This window comes from Notolepis coatsorum (genome assembly GCF_963971535.1).
Source record: "Notolepis coatsorum genome assembly, chromosome: 13".
NCBI lineage: Eukaryota > Metazoa > Chordata > Actinopteri > Aulopiformes > Paralepididae > Notolepis > Notolepis coatsorum.
Genome location: NC_140177.1, coordinates 61,960,934 through 61,981,159, shown reverse-complemented (window position 1 = coordinate 61,981,159; position 20,226 = coordinate 61,960,934). Strand labels below are relative to the sequence as shown.

Sequence of the window (20,226 nt, the reverse complement as noted above, 5' to 3'; positions counted from 1 at the left end):
ATGGAACTCTGGACAGCCCCTTGAGGGTACATCAACCCTTTCAGAAGCATGAATAGTTCTACATTTTACTAATGCCATTTGCCGCATGTGACTGGTAGATGATGATCTATAGGCTACACACGCAAGCACATAAGTCAGCAAATACCATATCATGAACATGTTCACTGGTAACAGAACATAAATTTATCAAAATATGTAGTTCTATGAATACCAGGATCAAACAGTCTCCTCTGAAATAAGCGCATGGTATGACCCTGGGGGCTGGGGCAGTTAGCTATACTGTATGCCGACAGGTGTGATGCAGGCAAGCCTCTAGACTGCAGATGTGGACTGGTAACATTTAGCATCTTGAGGCACACTTCGAGGTAAGCCCGTGTCATGAATGGAGACGGGCGTGCACGAAGCTGGGTTTATTTGAAAGGCGTTTAAGATAAGCAGAGGCACGTTGTCGGCTGCATATGTAAGACATCTTCCTATGATTGATGTGTCGGCCCGTAGCCTATAATTATCAGAAATAACAGCATCGTGAAAGTGGGTGCGAGGCACGTATGCAGCGCGTCTCTAAGCAACAGGAGATTGCATCTGCATACCAACGACATCGATTCCTTGCTTAAAACCTGGCTGCACCAATTACCCAGAAGCTAGGAAAAAGGCTGTCCTTTGAGCGTAAATGTGTCTATTCATTGTCAACCATGTCTGTAATTATTTTCTTTGTATACCTCCACTCAGCGCACCTACCTGCAAATCATACTGCGCTCGTCTCAAATCAGATGATCGCGCTTCGTCCTCCTCTTGTTTAGCCAATGCAGGCTACTGATGCCACAAATTAACAATCCAGATGCGCATATCCAAAGCTTCAATATCAAGTCGCCACACTACAGACACCATTTGTTGCTCAGTACATGGGTTACATTACATACAGTCTTGTCCAGGGATGCAGTCGTACTCGTAATATCAGAACTGCCTGGACGCCACGTGCGCGCACGCGCATACATGTTCCCTCGCGGTCGCACAGAATAGATGATTATTATGCATAAATAGTAGGAAACATGTTTGTATAGGAAATTACTAGTTTTAGTTTAGTTTTTGTAAATATTGCCTTGAAATAGAGAAGCTGAAAAAGTTAGCAGGATGTAGCCTTCAATATAAAGAAATTATATAGGCCTATATATATATATATATATTTTTTTTGAAGACACCCGACGACCTGCGCTATTGTTATAAGACGGTGGGTACTTAGTACTGAGTGGAGCGCATTTTTGTGTGCGGTACACATCCGTGCGTGATTGCGCGCACTTCTGCTCAGCGAACTACTAGGACGGGTACCGTACCACCACGGCATAACTGTCTGTCCCAGTGTCGCCTTCTGTCGGCACGAGTCATCAGCGCAACTTGCAAGGCGGTGTCAGAACCCATCTCCCCTCCCTCGAAATCGTGTAGTTTATAAAAGAAAATGCGCAGAAATTATATAAATGTGGGCAATCCTAGACAACGTATATAATTGGTGAAGTGATATTCTAACAAATAGGCACAGCCCGTTCACTCCACATATGCACTGCAGAATGTAGGTCAAGGTGTAGACCTGCACCACGAATTAGACCAACGTGAGACAAGTCTGCCCTCTTCATCTAAAGCACTGATCAACTTTTAAATGGTTAACCAATTAGGTGGATACATCTGAAGTTATGGTTGCACATGTCATGCACAAAAGGTATATGTACGCATTAGCCATAATGCCAAATCGCACAACAGACCTAACATTTTGAAAGTTACTACAGGGGATTGTACCACAGATGCTACATAATCATGTAATCTACAGCCCAACACCCACCCTGAACTATAATAAATATGATGTAAGCAAAGCACATACACGCTAAAACAGCCAAAGGGAGTGGGTATAGTGGGACATACTTGGGCACAAACAGGGCTCAGCAACATAAGTCCTTTATTTGCAATGCTCCGTTTCCTCATCTTTCCAGTTTCAGATGCAAAAAGAAGCAATAATTCCTTAAATAATAAAGAAAGCAAAAATATTTACAGAATTCCAATAAAACTAATAATAAATGGATAATGTAAAGCACCTCTCTGCATCTGGACAACTGCCACCTCTGCTGGAAAAGGAGACATGGCATTACATCAGCAATTTCTGTTTATTATTTCTGAAAAATAAAACTGACAAAAAAACGTTTACTTCCATTATATATTTACAGAATGGTCCTGAAACGTGTTTCCACTTAGAGTAGAAAAGGCTTTTGGATCATTTCTGTGTTTATTCTTTTTGCATTATATATTTCATCAAGTCAATTTCTGTAGGTTTTCAAGTTTTAATGGTGATCGGTCATTAAGTGTCCTCTACAGGGGTCTCGCTCGCCCCAGCCAGGGAGGAGAGAGCCCCACCTCCCCCCCCACAACAGCTCACGTAAGTACAGGAGAGGGAAAAGATGTAAGAGTCTGTCAGGTCCGACTACAGAGGATGGGAGAAAGAATGGCTTAAGGAGGAAGCATAAAGACCACCCACTAGCAGTCCAGGTCAAAGGTCACTCCGTCCACACAGGTCCCATTGTAGTAAACACCAAGTGGGGAGGGGGGGCTTGGGGGAGGGAAAAGACAACCTCTGCTTTAAAAACTCCATTCATGGGATTACGATGAGCAACGTACATTTTGTCTGAAGATGTTTCTCCCATTGAATCATTTAACGGAACACACTTCAACCATGCTGCACACTCCAATAAGGGAAAAACAAAAAGAGCTCTGTGTTCAGTCGGACATCACACACCTTATGGCATGATACCCTTTCCTGGGAACATGCTACATGACAAATCCCCAATGTCTTTTCTCTCGCGTGTCATAATAGTACGTTGCATAATATAATAGTAATTATCTAGAACCTTAAAAAGAGCAGCGTGTTTCCTTTGTATCGTTTTCAAAAAGTCTAAATGTTTCTTGCGTGTGTGTGTGTGGGTGGGGGGGTTCTCACGCATAGGTAATAAGCAATCCTGCCGAATAATTTTTCAGGTTTATTTAATCCGGCAAACACTTGCCATGACAAGCAGACGGGAAGAGAGAATGAGGAAGCAATAGTGAGAGAGAGAGAGGGAAAGAAAAAATGATTGTTTTTCATGAGTCCCTCCCTCAAAAAAGATTTATCCTCATTGAGGATTGAGTTGAGTCCGCCTCTTAGGCTATACAGTCCACATCTCTCCACAGCCACCTGTCATGTCCCTTGGGGGGGGGGGGGGGGGGGGTGACGGCCTTCGGGTGAGTCTTTAGTCCTTATCGGACTCCTCCTCCGCTTCCCGGAGCCAGGTGAAGAAGGCGGTGGCTGACTTCAGGGCCACGCCCTTCCCTGTCTGCTCCGCAGGGTCTTTGCTGGTCTCCCACTTGTAGAAGGGCTCCTCTTTAATGACGTCCTCATCATACAGGGCATCAAAGAACATCCTAAGTAGGTCTAGATAGACAGAGGGAGAGAGAGAAAGAGGGGAGAGAGAAGTGGTTGATAATGTTATAAATGATTAAGTCAAGTCAACTTGATATAAGAGCCCTTTCAACACAGGGCAAGGTTGATCCAAAGATGGAACGACAAGAAGGGAGAACAAATGAGGCACAATGAAAAGCTAAAGAGTAACCCCCCCCCCCTCCTTTTTCCGTTTTTCTCCCATTCCAACGTTAGTCGTTATGCCAATTCCCAATCCCCTTCCTGGTCGTTGCGCACTCTACCCCCTACCGTCGGTCTGGGAGGGCGGAGACTATCACATGCTTCCTCCGACACATGTGTAGCCAGCCCACCGCTTCTTTTCACCTGGCAGCGCGGACTCTCACTGGGGGAGTGTAACGTGTGGAAGGATCACACAACCTCTCCCAGATCCTTCCCTTGCTGTGCAGGCGCCCCGACCGAACTGTAGGAGTAGCTGTTTTACAACGACCAGGAGCCACCCCACCGGCTTTCCCACCCGCTGACACTGCCAATTGTGTCAGTATGGACGGTCGACCAAGCCGGAGGCACCGCAGCTGGATTCGATCCCACTGTCTCTTAGTCTGCTGCGCTACCCGGCCGCTCCTGAATGTAAAGGAATTCTGATCATAGGTTTCACTCTCCTCTTGTCATCTTCTCACCTACAATATAGACACCATGGAATTCTAGATTAAATCACATCCAACAACAAAATATCTTCTCGGATTCAGGGATAGAATCAAATGGGGGTCCATGGTCCATTATGTATCAATTTGAGGGTCCTTGACCTGAAAGAGTTTTAAAACCACTGGTTTAGGCTAATCAGTTAGGTTTTACAGTTATGTTATATCAAGTCTATGCCAGAATAGATGGCAAATGTGTTCTTGGGCAAAAGTGCTTTTTTGTGCCATGATCTGCTCCTTTGCGGCAACAATGATTATAAATACTATGAAAAGCCACGTTTAACCATCTGCAACACAGACAATATAACTTACTTTATCAACTTAAATGACTATGATTGTTCAAATTCCTCTTATTTTTTTTGCTTTTCAGTAGGCTAGATGGTGTGGACGTTAATGCACAATTGGTCAAACTCACAAGGAGTAATGAGCTTTTAGCTTTTTGAGTTACAAAGCATACCAGGGTACTTTGATGGCAAATTGTAGTGTACTCGATTAGTTGACTTAATGGAGACCTCTTTAAATCTAGTCCTGAGGGCCAAACCTAGTTCTCTCACCATCCAGGTTTAAACAGTGCAGTTGCTTCTCACGGACACATGGTGACAATTGTACAAGTGCAGCTTGTTACAGATTACAGCTGCGTACACAACAACAACAACAACACACAAGATTGGGGTACTCACTTGCAGGCTGTTCCATGTGCACCATGAGGCCCTGAACGGCATAGAGGGCTTGCAGCTCCTTCTGTTCATCACACAGGTACCTCTGAAGCAGACTGGCCCTCTGGGTTATCTGCTGCCTGTCCACCTTGTAAGGGTTCTCACCTGGAAATAGGAGGAACATTAAAAAAAAAAGTTCATAATGAACCATAAAAAATTAAAATAAATCAACTGGAAACAAATCAGGGGTCTGGTCTAGTATTAGTAGTGGTTTTATCCCTACTCACATATGATGGACGACTGGCACACTGATGTCATGAGAGCACGCACAAACTGGTTGCTAGCAGTCTGTTGCTCATCCAGGTTGGCCTGAAAACCAAGAGATTAACAATGAGAATACAAACTTATCAATACAGCTAGGTGTGGGCAATATGGCGAAAATATTATCACAACCTTTTTTACACTTTCATAATTCACAATATCTCTTCCCTTTGCTTTTGTATGGCTATTTTGCATGTTACTCTATAAGATATAGTACTTTATTTGTAGTCGTTAAAAGTGCAGGCCTTAAAGAAAATGTGTTTAATAAGCTCAAATGTTTTAAACCAAGATTAACCATCAGTGTCGGATGTTTATCTATGGCAAAAATAATAGAAATTACATTTGATTATACTGTATCACAATTTCCCTATTTTTTTTTATCCACTTTTTCTCCTGTTTTTCTGTGTTTTTCTCCCATCCCAATTTAGTCGTGCCAATTCCCCCCTCCCCTTCCTGGTCGTTGTTCACATGTGCCCCCCACTGGTCGGTCTAGGGAGGGTTGATAGATACTATCGCATGTCCCCTGTAACGTGAGGGAGGCTCACACTACCCTCACCATCTCCCTTCCTCGCTGTGCAGGCGCCCTGACCGACCTGTAGGGGTAGCTGTTTACAACGACCAGATTACCACCCACCGGCTTCCTTCCCGCTGACTCTGCCAATTGAGCCAGTATGACGGCCGGCCAAGCCAGATTCGATACCAGTGTCGGTGAAGAGCGCTTAGTCCGCTGCGCCACCCAGCCGCCACGATTTCCCTCTTGAATGCATATATCGTGAAGAAACCAGTGATGATCCGAGATTGTCATATCGCCCATAACCAGCTACACTTTTATAATAAAATAGCCTCTATTGCAGGGTTTCAGTTAGAAAAAATTGTTGCCGGCCTCAGTGTCCGGTAGATTTCAATCTACCGGTCAAATGAGAGAAATTCCGGTCAGTTTATTGAGCTTAAAAACAATTGATAGGCAGGCTATATAAAGAATGACATCCTCAAGGTATGTAGATTTATAATATTTTAACTTAAAACTAGGCTACTTTTGCGTATAGTCATTATATTCAAAATAAAATAAGTCCAGAGACTCCGTGCTGCTGCTGACTTTAAATCAAATAGGTGTCTGTGGGCAGTCGGCCCGACATTAATAAACAGCAGTCTGTTATAATCACATTTTTATGAGCTAACGAATTCCGTTATATTGGACATTTGTATTAATTATATCAAGCGAAGAACTGAGAAATTTGGCAGAGAGAGACGGCAACATTATCGTGGGTTTGCGTGATGAATCTCCACCTCCCAACGACTTATTTGCGAGAGCATGCAGCCGCAGAGCCGCAGAGAGCGGTGTTTTCAGGCCCTATCTGGGGACCGCTCAGCAGCGCCCCCCACCCAACAGCTGAATTGCCAATGGCTGAATTGGAGTATTGCACTGTGCCGGCACAGCTGGTGGGTTCTGTGGCTCTGCAGCTGCATGCACTCGCAAATCTAGCAGCAAGCTCCCGCTGACACATCGTTGTCATTATTAGACCTGCTTGGTGAAGCAACGATGAAACAAATGTAATGATTGTTTCGTTCATCGCATAGGCTATTTAATTTTAGCCTATTTTAATACAATTCAAATAATCAAATTGTGCTTAGAGGGAATTATTTTCACCGGACATTATGACCGGAGAGATTAAATATGTCGGACTTCAACAGATTTTGCCGGTCAAATACCGGTAATTACCGGACAACACTTGATTCTAGAGTTGCGCCACTAGATGACACGTGATACAATCACTAACACACACCTCAACCCAGTCTCTGATTCGCTGGTTGTTGGCCTTGTCCTGGATGAGTCTGTCCAGCTGTTTGCTCAGCTCCTCTCCACTCAGAGGCTTCTTCTCATCGATCGCCTCGGACTCGGAGCCCTCCCCCAGTGTAAACTCCACCTTCTGGAAATGCAGATACACAGATCCATTTAGCACAATATATTCCTCTTCATTAAAGCCCACAGATACGTCGCTGCTGTCGGGACAAAACCTCATAACTCCAAAAACCCAACTTTTCAGCAGATCAAAAAAACGAACACAGATTTGAGGGTGAATAGAGTTAGGAGGTTTAGACAGATGATCGGTTTAATGCTTTCCCATTGTTTAAACTTTGTAAAACCCCCACACACATGGAGGATGATCTACGGAGTTGATTTATATAAAAAAAAATATATTTAAAAAATGGAGTTATGAGGTTTTGTCCCGACAGCAGCAACCTGTTAAGCCCTAGCCCTATTTTCTGACAATCCGCCTAAAAATACATAACTAAGTAAATGGAAGATTGCTCCACTTCTACAAGGGTCATTTGCATGTTCTTGGTATCTAGGGACATCTATGGACAGGGATTAAAGCAAAAAGAAATCTCCCGACTGCTTTTTTTCAGGCCAAATCTATTCTTATTTTAACCTCCACTGTATTTTTTTTTAATAGCGTTAGCGTTTTAAGGGAGCCTACTTGTAGAGCCTACTGTCCTGACTGTGACTATAGACCCTACTGTTGTGGTTGTTGTGCCAGGCAGGGAGGCTGTGTGCTGGAGAGCGTGAATGCAAGTCTTGTGGCTAGCTTCTGATTGATGGCGAGCTAGCACCTTTTTCCCATTACTTTGAACCATGAACTAAAAGGCTTGTTATCATACAAACAAGGGACTAAACACGTTTCGCAATTATGCCACAACAATGTGGAACGCCCTACCCACAGCCGTAAAAATCTTTTAATCCTCAATGTTTCCCACAGGATTGAATGAGACTGTGGTGGTGGGTGAACCTCTGCCCCACCAGAGGGGTCCGGGGGCATGTCCCCTCGGATATATATATACCGTATATATTTTTTTACGTTTTAACGTTAAATGCATCAATCTGGTGCACTTTGAGAGCAAAAGAGGCTAGATCGATGATGATCTTTGTGCTCAAAACACAAAATGGACTAGACGCTAGAGCATACATTTGAGCCATCAAAGAAATTAAGCAAAAGTGGTTGGCTGTGTTGAACTAGTTTTTTTTAGAAGAAAAAAAATAGACTGGATTACTATTACGACTACTACCAGTGCCAATACTACTGATACATCCCTATTGGCAATTAAAATATTATATAAATATAATCAAATAGACGGAAATCCGTCTCAAGACGGAACGCGTTAATGCCCGTCTATGGAACTCATGGAATGTATTCCCAGTGTCAGAAATATTCTGTCTGTTACTAGGCTTGAGTAAATTGTGATGAAACAAAAGGAGAATATAAATTATGATTTTTCTTTGCATCGTTGACAGTGAATAACACCATGCTAAAAATTACCAGACATGAAAAACCACCACTGAGCTCATTCAGCACCTTCTTGAGATCATGTGTACAAAAGATCTAAGCAAATGAATAAAGGGAAGATGATTAAACAGAATGTTTTGGAGATACAGTACTGAATTCTGCCATCCGGACACATGCAATTTGAAATATTATTATAGAATATAGAATACCAGGCCTATAAATGACCTTATTATAGCCAACTCGCACATCTATGGATTGTGCCAAATCTCCTCTTTCAAATGCCAGAGAAATTTTAGTTTTAGTTTTTGAGGACTGCATACTTTTTTTGCAAAGCTTAGCTTTATACTGATAGCAAATACATGAGCCTGGTCTCTTTTGAAAGGTAACATTCTGAAGTTACTAAAGGAAACTATTTGAATCACTTTTAGTGCTAATGAAATAGAGTAACAGAGGTTTGAACTTGAGTTGAACTTGTGTACTCACATTTCCCTTTAGTGGTTGCCAGATTCCTGTTTTTAAGTTCCAGCATAGAGCTATGAGCTGGAAAACACTGCGGTTCCATAGCCTGAAGTCTTATTTGATTTAATTTGTCTCGAACATAGAAACATAAAAGTTTAAAAAACAAAAAGGTAAATAGTCAAAGACTATTTCCATACAATAAGTGTTCGAGAAGGAACAGGGGGAAGTAAAACAACTTATCAAGCCCTGCCCCTTCCTTACAATATTTGACATTATAATTTAATAAAAATAATATAACAAATAATAAAAAATTAAATAAAAGTACAGTTTTTTATATATCCAAATGAGAAAAAATACAGGTCAAAATTTGTTAAAAAACCATTAAGAAAAGAGTGCGTGAGAAAGGTTTAAGTAAACCGCGTACCAAAGAAAAAATACTTGAAAATCCAAAATGGCTATCCACCTCCATGCGTTCTGAAGCTTCAGTCACAACTAATCTTCGCTCGTCAACTTTCACCTACTTCCCCCACTTGCATCCCCCCACGTGGGGTATCATTGGAAGCGGACGCTCGTTGGCTACAACGCTGACCAATCATTGTCGCCATCAGCGGTGATTGGTCAGTTCTAGAGCGTATACAGTCGGACATGGTCATTTGACGCGTGGCCTGTAAAAAGATGCTCGCCTGACATATCGTCATGTAACCTGAGAACCGAGGCACGCAATTGGTCGAGTGAGGTGGCGTTCGAAAGGCGGCAAATGACACTTTCGAACGGTATATTAAATGATCGGTGAAAAATGCAGCCCCAAGCCGGTATACGGTACACCGAACGTTAACACATTGGTTGCCAACAACGAGATTTCTCGTTATTAGTCACCATGCGTTGGTTGCCAATAACGATCGTTATTTCTTTTATTAGCAATATCCATTCATTTTTCATCTGTCCAGCCTGACATTATCATTGGGAATGGCTCTGAGCTCGAAAAGGGCAAATACCGCCCCCTATTGTCTCCCGGATGGTAATGCACATCATTGGATTGGATTGAGTGAAAAAGTGCATTAGAGAAATACTCCGGTCCAGGATTTTCCTATCTCTGGCAAGCAGTGTCGTGTTACCAGATTCACTGGCGAGGCTGGAAGCAGCTTGGATTATGCGTTTCGGACTATAACGTTGGATCAATAAACGCAATCAATATTTGGAATGGCGATCAGGAATTGGATTAATCTTTTTGCAGAACATCTGATCTGAGGTAAGGAATCTATGTTACCAGTTTTGGGTTAATCAGAGTTGTTTTTCACAGATTTCACGTGTGTGTGTGGCGTTAGGCGCGGCACGAATAAATGATTTTTCAGCCCGCTTTTGTATCGTGCATAAGAACACAAATTCTCTCGATAATCTAGCGTTTATTTGAAAACTATTCATAAATCAGCCGGAAAATTACAACGTGTTTAGAAATTACTAGAACTCTCCGAAACTATACTCGTATTCAAAATGGTATAAAACGGAAATATACTGATGAAAAAACAATCAGTTTCGTACATGTTTACTGCAAGCAAGTCATTGATAAGCAACGGGTGTATTAGACACATAGCCATAATTTAAGATAAAGTTTATGCGTTCGCAAATGTGCTCGTCCTCCCATTGATTAACGTGGTGGCATCCAAGCGATAAATAGTCATATCCGGCTGGCAACCAATGTGTTAAGAGGTTAAAGGCCCAATCAGTGATCCAAACGTAAACAAATGGGTATCCCCACCACAAAAAAATTTGAAATGTTAACGGTTAACACTTTCAGTGCCAGCCATAACGTTGATTACCGGTAATGTCCTTGAGTGCCATCATCCACTTCAATGATAGCGTTAAAAACGCATAATCTATGTTTTAAATTATGGCTATGTGTCTAATCTGCCCGTCGCTTATCAATGGCTTGTTTGCAGTCAACATTGTCGAAACGGATTTTTTATTTTATTTTATTTTAATCGGTTCATATCCTTTTTATAGCATTTTGAAAAGCTATCGTTTTCTCGAAAACTTCCGGAAAATAGAAAGATTCCATTTATTGGAATATTCTATACACTAGACACGTTGTCATTTGTCGGCCTATTTGTGAATCGTTTTCAAATAAACGCTAGATTATCGATAGTATATGTGTACTTACGCACGCTATAGAAGAGAGCTGAGAAATCGATTCTCTCATTTCCTCAACAACACACACACACACACGGGACACGCTGTTATCTCAGTGAATACAGCTCGGATTATCCTAAAACTGGTAACATAGACTCCTTACCTTAGACCAGATGTTCTCCAAAAAGATTATTCCAATTCCTGATCGCCATTCCAAATATCGATCGTGTTTATTGATTGATTATTGGCTGCTGTAAATATATATTCCAGGCTGCTTTCCATCTCGCGATCACTTCCATGTTCATCAGATCCCTCGCCAGCATAGTGGAGCGAGGAGGCTCCCCCTCCACAGATCCACCAGTATAATCGAATGGCCTGCAGTTACACAGGGATAGACGATAGGGGGCGGTATTTTCCCATCGGAGTTCCTAGAGGGGCTGCTGTACCAACGGGAGACTCGGTTGATGAATTCAGATCGCTAATAAAATAAAATAAAACGACAATTCGCGTCGTCGGCACTCAACGGGGGGCATGAAAAGACGACATAACACGTCACTGGCACTCAAAGTGTTAATACCGTAATTCCTCTAATAGTAACCGGTATTCAATTAAAAACCGGGTCTCTATTAATGACCGGGTGCGCTGTTGAGCTAAGCAATTATAAGCCGGCCTCCTAATACAAGCCGGGTTTCATGTATATTAGAGGAATTACGGTATTTCCCTCAACGGATTTACCATAGGCAATATAATTTGTTATTGTTGTTATATGCTGGCCTGGCTGTGCAGTAAATACCATATAATGGTATGGTGTTAATGTTTACCAAGAGAGTAAGCCTACCTCAGAATTGTATAAAACGAAGTTATTATTATTATTATACCAGTATTGTGATTGCACTATTTTACTTATTTTACTTTTTTTGACCACCTGTAATTGCACTGTTTACTACCGTATTTCATACAGTACTTGGTTTCAATAAATGAACCCAGTACATTTTACTGGGTTCAAACTGACACAAAATGTTGATTTATTCATTATATGTTTGAAAATTAGAAATATAGGCCTCTCTCTTATACATGCCTCCTCCTAATACAAGCCTGGTATCCGCTACAGTTGAAACAAATACAAGCCGGGGTTACTGTTAGAGGAATTACGGTATGTCAAGTTAACGAACTGAACTTTTGATACATGGGCCAACACTAGAGAAGTAAATATGAGTTTTTAAAATAGTGTCTGGTCTATTTTTGTGGCTGTAAAGGTTTTATCCCTTGATAATGTTTGCAAACAGCTTAAAATAGACATATTTCAAGTTAAAATGTATATGTGAATAAACCCCACATTATATGGCAGAAGAATTGGGGCTTTTGAGGTCTGAATGACTATTGGTTCGATGAATGATCGAAGGGTTGGTGGTTCGAATCCCGCTCAAGCCCATGTCCATCCCATTGCCGTTGTGTCCTTGGGCAAGACACTTAACCTACTTGCCTCGTATGAATGTGTATGCATGTGAATGAATGTTGGTGGTGGTCGGAGGGGCCGTAGGCGATGATTATTCACCACGCTTCCGTGAGTCTGCCTCAGGGCAGCTCTGGCTGCAATTGTAGCTTACCACCGGTATGACTATGAACGAATAATGGACTCTGTGAAGTGCTCCGAGTCAGAGAAGAGCGCTATATAAATCCAATCAATTATTATTATTATTATTATTATACCGTTTTAAAACCATCCCTTCTTACAGACCTGTTCAGTCACATATTTGTCGACATCCTCATCCTTGGGCAGGAAATCTGTCCAGCTCAGCCCAGCGTCTGTCCACATAGCTCCAATCTTCTTATGGGTCTAATGAGACAAAACAAAGACAACTTCTAATACAAAGTTTCTCCAACTAGGGTTTGGTGCTAGTTAGCTGGTACCATTTTTTTTAACCAGTTCCAGGTTAATAAAATTCCCAGGTTCAACCTTGACCCCAGTCTTTCAATATTAAGTTTTTCTGAAATAATATTTTGTCAGTGCACTGAGTGTAATACAAGCAATGCATTTACTTTACCCACCCCAATAATCACCTACAAAGGATTTGAAAGTATTCGGATTTGATAAGCAGATTCAACACTGGATTCACATTCGATAAAATGCTTTAAAACCACAACCTTTAATTCATATATACACTGACAGCAGTGTGGAAGAAAGCATGGTATCTCTTTATTAAATGTCTTTATTCAATTCTTAATCAACTATTTTGACATATCTAACATTTTGCTCCCCCACTTAGAATCATGCAGAATTACTCCTTTAAATCTGTGGATACCAGAGATGTAGTTAGCATTTCCTTGGAAACAAGTCATTTAGCATGAAAATAGAGAACTAAATTAGTCTTAGGCCATGTTTAGACAGAGTCTCAGCAGAAACCGCAGAAGTCGTCTTGCGGTCTCACTTTAAATTTTGCGTTTAGACTAGTGTTTTGGGGTGGAATTCTGCGTGCAGACGAGGCTGTAAAGACTCGAGACGACGGAGCCCCGCTGTCACACGATTGGCGCAGATGTCACATGACAGTGCTGTGAAGACCCGCCCTACTCTGCCTCTGATTCGCAGACTGTGGGTGGGGGAATGTGATTGTACCAAAGCAGAGTCACTCACAGACAGTGGCTCCAGTCACTAATAGTTGCGATAGCCGCTGGACTAATTCTTGTGTATTTAAAAGTCAACGTAGCCTTCAGGTGATCGCCATGGATAGAATCAGACATGCTTTGTTTACGCTTCTCGGCTACTGGCGCATGCCTGTGACGTAGGCAGTACGCGACGAGAGCCTTGACAACCCTTTCGTCATAGTTTTATGCGGTTTGACAGTTTAGATGATAGCGCAAAGGTTTATCGTTTCTAGGAATTCCACCCAGGAAGGTGGTCTCACTTTTTTGCGGATTCTCCCCGTAAAAACGCTGTTGCCGTATAAACAAAAGGCACATCCGAAAAAATATTTTTGCGGATTCACCTGCTAGCGTTTCAGTCTAAACGGGGCCTTAGTCGACAAAAAACAAAACGACGAATGGATGGACTAAGAGGAGACTGCCTTATTATAATTATAATTAGTGTGGGTGACCTGGCAAAGCCCGGTCCCTGCCCACACTATTGTAATCTATACTATTTATTCTTCTTCTTTCTTTATTCTTTCTTTATTCCGCAGATTTTTGTCCGGTAACTCCTGCCAGAGCTTTCACACCCCACACAAGTGTAAGGTATCAAAACGACGGCTTGGTCCAACTCGAGTTGCTATTACTTTTTGGAAAGTTTCACTGCACCGTTTGGCTATAAATCGACTTTAAACGGGAAATTTTGGTCCATAGGAATGAATGGCGGAATGTAAATAACTAGTGTAGAAACAGATTTTTTTTGTTTTACCTTCACCTTTTGTAAATTGCGACAGTAATCTCAATTTTGGACGTAGCTATAAAAACAACACACAAACGATGACACGACTGTAATGGAATTGGACATTTCTATCTCAACTTATGACCATTTCTTTGACAGTCATGCGCCACACACACTCATGGACTCTCCACTCTAGCTGAAATCTGTGATTTCACCATTCCTTCCCTTGTTTTCCGATCGCCACACAGGCCACAATTGTCGACGGAATTACACAATATCGGCCTACTGATATTATCGGCCAATATTGGCATTAAAATGTGATAACGGAAATTATCTATCGGTTTTAAAAATTTTCACATTTATTTAACCTTTATTTACCCAGGCAAGCAAGAACAAATTATGATTTCATTTATTGGGGGGGGGGGGGGGGGGACCCTGCATATATCGGTATCGGAAATTAAGAGTTGGACAGTATCGGTATATCTATATCGGTAAAAAAGCCAATATCGAACATCCCTACACATAACCCTTCACGAAGTTCCTCAAGTGCTCATAAAAAATACTAAGCTTCATCTCTTATCGTTTTGCTTTAATCATCATGAGTGAAGGAAGCGCAGCCTCATTGAAATACATTGGGGATAGATTTGTGTGTTAGGATTTGAATCAATTAAGGCTAGTATAGCAGGTGTGCATGACTCAAGTGGTCCTCACACGGCGGGCGACCGATGTCGTCTGGCTATGCGATCGTCTGTCGCTCAACGACAATCGCCCCACACCAGACCGTTCACAGGTATAATACCGTAAGCTAAGTTTATATGTGTCGCTCTGTTTAGCTGGGGGTGTGGTTTCCCCCCGGGAGATATAGGAGGACGGACCGCCGGGACCGGACGTTAGGTTGTCGGGAAGCGAGCATATTAGCAGGTAGCTGTGTTATGCATTACGAGGGAAGTATTAACCTGTAAAATCCATATTGATCTGGAATTAAACAACCATATACGAATACAACCTCTCCTCATTCTTCCTGACATTACTGCATGACTGATCGCTACAATACGTTCACTACCACCGATTGGACAAGTATTGTTATGCACCTGCTGAGAGAGAATGTTTTTTCACGGAAGCCCCAAACTGTTGTTCTCAACCATCATTTTCTTTGGACAATAAACCTTACAAACTACATCAGCTGCAGCCTGGACATTAACACTTTGAGTGCCACAGACGCTTTATGTCGTTAGTTCATGCCGCTAGTTGAATGCCAGCAACGCTATATAGCGTTTGTTTGTAGTTTTTTTTATTAGCGATTTGAATTCATATTTCATCAATCGAGCCTCACGCCAGTGCTCCAAACTCTCTGAGCTCCATTGGGAAAATACCGCCCCCTATCGTCTCTCCCTGTGTAACTGCACCCCATTGGATTAGACTGGTGTGGGGGGGGGGGGGTCCAGTTTCCTCATTTTACTTTTCCGGGAAGCCATCTGAAGGATCGAAGTGATTGCAGAGCCGGAAAACAACGTGAAATACATATTTACAGTACCCAGCGCTGAATCAATAAACACGATCGATATTTGGAATGGCGATCAAGAATTGGAATAATCTTTTTGGAGAACATCTGATATGAGGTAAGGAATCTATTTTACCAGTCTTGGGGTAATCGGATCCGTTTTCACAAAGATATCAGCGTTTGCCCCATGTGTGTGTGTGCTGATCAGGAAATAAGAAAATAGATTTTTCAGCTCGCTTCTCTAGTGTGCATAAGTAGGGTTGGGCACCGTAAAACGGGTCTAATAGGAACCGGTACCTAACTTCCAGTTCTCGAACCGGAAGTAACATATGGCGCTTTTCCACTGCATGGTACCTACTCTACTCTACTCTACTCTACTCTACTCTACTCGCTTTAGGTACCTGGTACTTCGTTCCTTTTCCACTGCAGGTACTAAAATAAAGTACTCAGTTTGTCTCCGTGTGGGGAGGCGGGGCTGCTGGTGTACAGCCGAGAGCTCCATAGCTCTGTGAGAGCTCCACCAGCATAGCTATGTCCGTGTCATGAGCTAGTAGGCGCAAGCCAGAGTAAAACACAGTTTTCAATCAATCAATCAATCAATAACAACATTAACGAGACTCTCGTTGTGTCTATTCTGATAACGCTAACGTTACCTCTCATTGTGTCTATTCTACAAGCGTTAACGTTAGCTAGGCTGTCTATGCTAACGTTACCAGTCGCGTCTATTTGCTAACGTTAGCATTAGGTAATAACCGGTTTAAAATGGATGGTGATTACCTCACGTTGTGTCTATTCTATTAGCATTAACGTTACTCATACAAACAATCAATAGAGAGTTATATTGATCGCGCTATGTACGATAGCCATGCTAAAACGCTAGCACAACATCAGCACAACATAAGCTTAAGCCTTAACAAGTCAGCGATCTTTTTGCGAGACTAAACTCTCCGCTCGGTGGCAAATTGTGTTGACGTCGGTTTTGTTTAATCAATAAATGAGGCAGAATACACAGTGACTGTATTGTTTGTTTATTGAACTTGTGCCTGCTGCAACCATAATGAAATCCTATGCGAGACATTCAAGATGGCGGCGTTCTGTTTTCGTTCAGACTCTCCAAACAGTGACGCGTCTCTCTTCTGTTCTGACCAATCAGTGGTCTGCAGTTTTTCACGTGACATTTATGGTACCAGTTCTACCCGCTTGGCTCGCGCTTGGAACCAGAGTCGAGCAGGGACTAAAAAAGTACCCGAAAAAGTACCTGGTACCAGGTAGTACCAGGTACTTTGGTAATGGAAAACCGAAAATACCGAGTAGAGTAGAGTAGAGTAGAGTAGGTACCATGCAGTGGAAAAGCGCCAATATTTGCATTTAGATTCTTAATTTCGATTAAAAAAAAAAAAAAAAAAATCTTTTTTTACTTTGTTAACCCTTTGATCGCCGGGGTTAAATTCATAATTTACCATCCCTCGCCAGCCGTATTTAACATGGAGAAGTTCCCCTTCTTTGCAGGGCTATAACTTTTTTAATTGTATTGCTAAATTGACATTACCATGGCCCATTCAAAGTCCTATATCTATTGTTCAGGGTGTAGCAACGTTATACTTTTTCATTCACATATTCATACTAAAATACGGTCTAAAGTATAAGTATGTTTTTATCGTTTTCTGCAGCTTTCTCCAGAATGTGATTTATAGCCCCAAATGCATTATATTGATGATTGTATACAGTTTGATAGCAATCGGCGCGAGATAAAACATTTCAAATGGACGTACTTCTAGAAGTTACTACGTATGATCTGATGATGACCGGATGGGCGGGGGGTCGTTTATAATTCCGTGGGCAACGTTATATCATTCATCTAGTGTGGGTGATATGATCATTGGAGCAGTTAGTATAGAAGACATTACAAAATAACGCTGAAACTCACCGTAGCTTCCTCTCGCCGTTGGGAGATGAGCATTGGAACAGAATTTTTTCTATTATGGGATATAGAAATACCCGATCCATTTCCAGGTTGTATAATAGTATATACGTCCAAATCATGTTTATCGAGTTATTGGCAACGGATCGATATCCATTGTGTCGAGCTCGAGTCCCGGGACCTATAGCGAGTGATCGGACCAAATTGAAATGAGCACCAGCGTCCACTTCCCTGTTTATGCCCTGGGCGATCTGCCGATCGGCCACCAGATGGCGCTCTTGAACCGTTAGAGAGTTGACAGGGGCTCACCAGTACATATAATGTCTCCGGGGGAGAAATATGATTTCGATCACAGATTTTTGAAATATTGATATCAATGACGCTGTACAGCGTCATCGGCAGAATAAGCATTGCGGGGAATGACGCTGAAAAGCGTCAACGGCGATTAAAGGGTTAATTAATACCCTAGTTACAGTACAGCAACCAAATTAAACTATATCAAGTCAACTGAAAATGTGAATAGTATGAAAAAAATAAAAAATTTAACAAAAAAAAACAATTCTCCTGCGAAATAAGCTGTGACCTGTTTTGACCTGCACCTCAAAGAATCGGAATAGAGAATCGCTTAGAACAGGAATCGATAGATAATCGGAACCGGAATCGTTCAAATCCAAACGATGCCCAACCCTATGCATAAGTACACATATACTATCGATAATCTAGCGTTTATTTGAAAACTATTCATAAATAGGCAGAAAAATTACAAAGTTTTGTGTATTCCAGAATATTCCAGTAAATGCCGTTTATCACGGAAAAGTTATATTTTCCTGAAACTTCAAGAAAACGAGGGCTTTTCAAAATGCTATAAAACGGAAATTAATCGATTAAAAAACAATCCGTTTAGGGGGGCTCCAGTAGCTCACCGCGTATCTCGGCGCTATTTCTGCGTCGGGAGGAGCCGTGCTGCGTCACGGTTCTGGTTGACTCCGAGTTCGATTCCCGGACCCGCCGTCATTTGCCGAATGTCTTCCCCTGCTCTATATCCCGTTTCACCCTGTATCTGTCGGTCATGCTTGACCAGAAAAGCGATAAACGCTAAAAAATAAAGTTAAAAAATAAAATAAAAAAGAAATCCGTTTCGACAATGTTGACTGCAAACAAGTCATTGATAAGCGACGGGCAGATTAGACACATAGCCATAATTTAAGACATAGATTATGCGTTCACAACGCTATCATTGAAGTGGGTGTTGGCATTCAACCATATTTTACCATGTTAACCAGTGGCACTGATAGTGTTAAACTCTCAACATCCACAACTTCTTTTGTTACCCGAGTATAAAAACACCTAGTAGGTGCATCGTGGCACATTGTCAATTTATTAGTTAATGACAAACGGCCACTATAGCTTCTCCAACGAACGTTATTAAAATTGTTCCTGTTAATAATAATTAACATAAGTAGCATGGTAATAATACGTAGGTTATTGATCAATGAATGTATTGGTAAATTAATGGTGTACAAGTGATACACCAGTAGAACTTCTGTACTACTTCTACTGTAGAAGTCATGTTATTTCCTCATCGTCCTTGCTGTGTCGCCTGCCATCGCCTAAAAAAATAGGATCGAGGCTATTTTTAGCAAGGCAACAGAAATAGCTGCGCGATCGTCGCTTCAAAATCTCCTGCCGTGTGGGTCGTCTCATTCATAACAATGGACACGATACAATTCTGTCGGTCGCCTCGCCAAAAAAAATCGCCCGCCGTGTGCGGAGCACTTCAGAGGGAGGTGTCAATCAACTCAGTACTGCCATGACCTCTCAGGGGATTACCCCTTGATCATTAGGCCACGCCCCCTTTTTGTATCTTTTGAACCATTTGTCGTAGAGACTTGCAGGTTGTGCTTTTGTACTCAGTAGGGATATCCTCTTTCATTGGTCTTCTATGTTCACCACGCCCACATGGTTTGGCCCCTCCCCCTTTGTGTATCTTTTGAACAGTTTGTCGTAAAGACTTGCGGGTTGTGCCATTGTACTCAGTAGGGATAGTCTTTCATTGGTCTATGTTGACCACGCCCCCATAGTTTGGCTCCTCCCCCTTTTTGTATCTTTTGAACCGTTTGTCGTAGAGACTTGCGGGTTGTGCCATTGTACTCAGTAGGGATATCCTCTTTCATTGGTCTATGTTGACCGATCCTTAGGCCGTGCCCCCTTTTTGTATCTTTTTAACCGTTTGTCGTAGACTTGCGGGTTGTGCCATTGTACTCAGTAGGGATATCCTCTTTCATTGGTCTATGTTGACCACTCCCCCAATCATTAGGCCACGCCCCCTTTTTGTACATTTTGAACAGTTTATCGTAGAGACTTGCGGGTTGTACCATTGTACTCAGTAGGGATATCCTCTTCCATTGGTCTATATTGACCACATTCTTAGGTCACGCCCCCTTTTTGTATCTTTTGAACAG

At 42.0% G+C, this 20,226-nt stretch overlaps 1 protein-coding gene across 1 annotated transcript in view; it reads right to left on the bottom strand.

Moving 5' to 3' along the window:
- Nucleotides 1–1,928: 1,928 nt before the first annotated feature.
- eif4g1a (eukaryotic translation initiation factor 4 gamma, 1a) overlaps nucleotides 1,929–20,226 on the bottom strand; it is a 159,709-nt gene continuing 141,411 nt past the window's right edge. The window contains exons 27-31 of the mRNA XM_084327679.1: nucleotides 12,720–12,818; nucleotides 6,896–7,039; nucleotides 5,078–5,159; nucleotides 4,815–4,955; nucleotides 1,929–3,448 (exon numbers count right to left, since the gene is read on the bottom strand). Of these exons, the coding sequence (XP_084183805.1) occupies nucleotides 3,267–3,448; nucleotides 4,815–4,955; nucleotides 5,078–5,159; nucleotides 6,896–7,039; nucleotides 12,720–12,818 (648 nt within the window). The 3' untranslated portion in view covers nucleotides 1,929–3,266. The remainder of the gene's footprint in view (nucleotides 3,449–4,814; nucleotides 4,956–5,077; nucleotides 5,160–6,895; nucleotides 7,040–12,719; nucleotides 12,819–20,226) is intronic.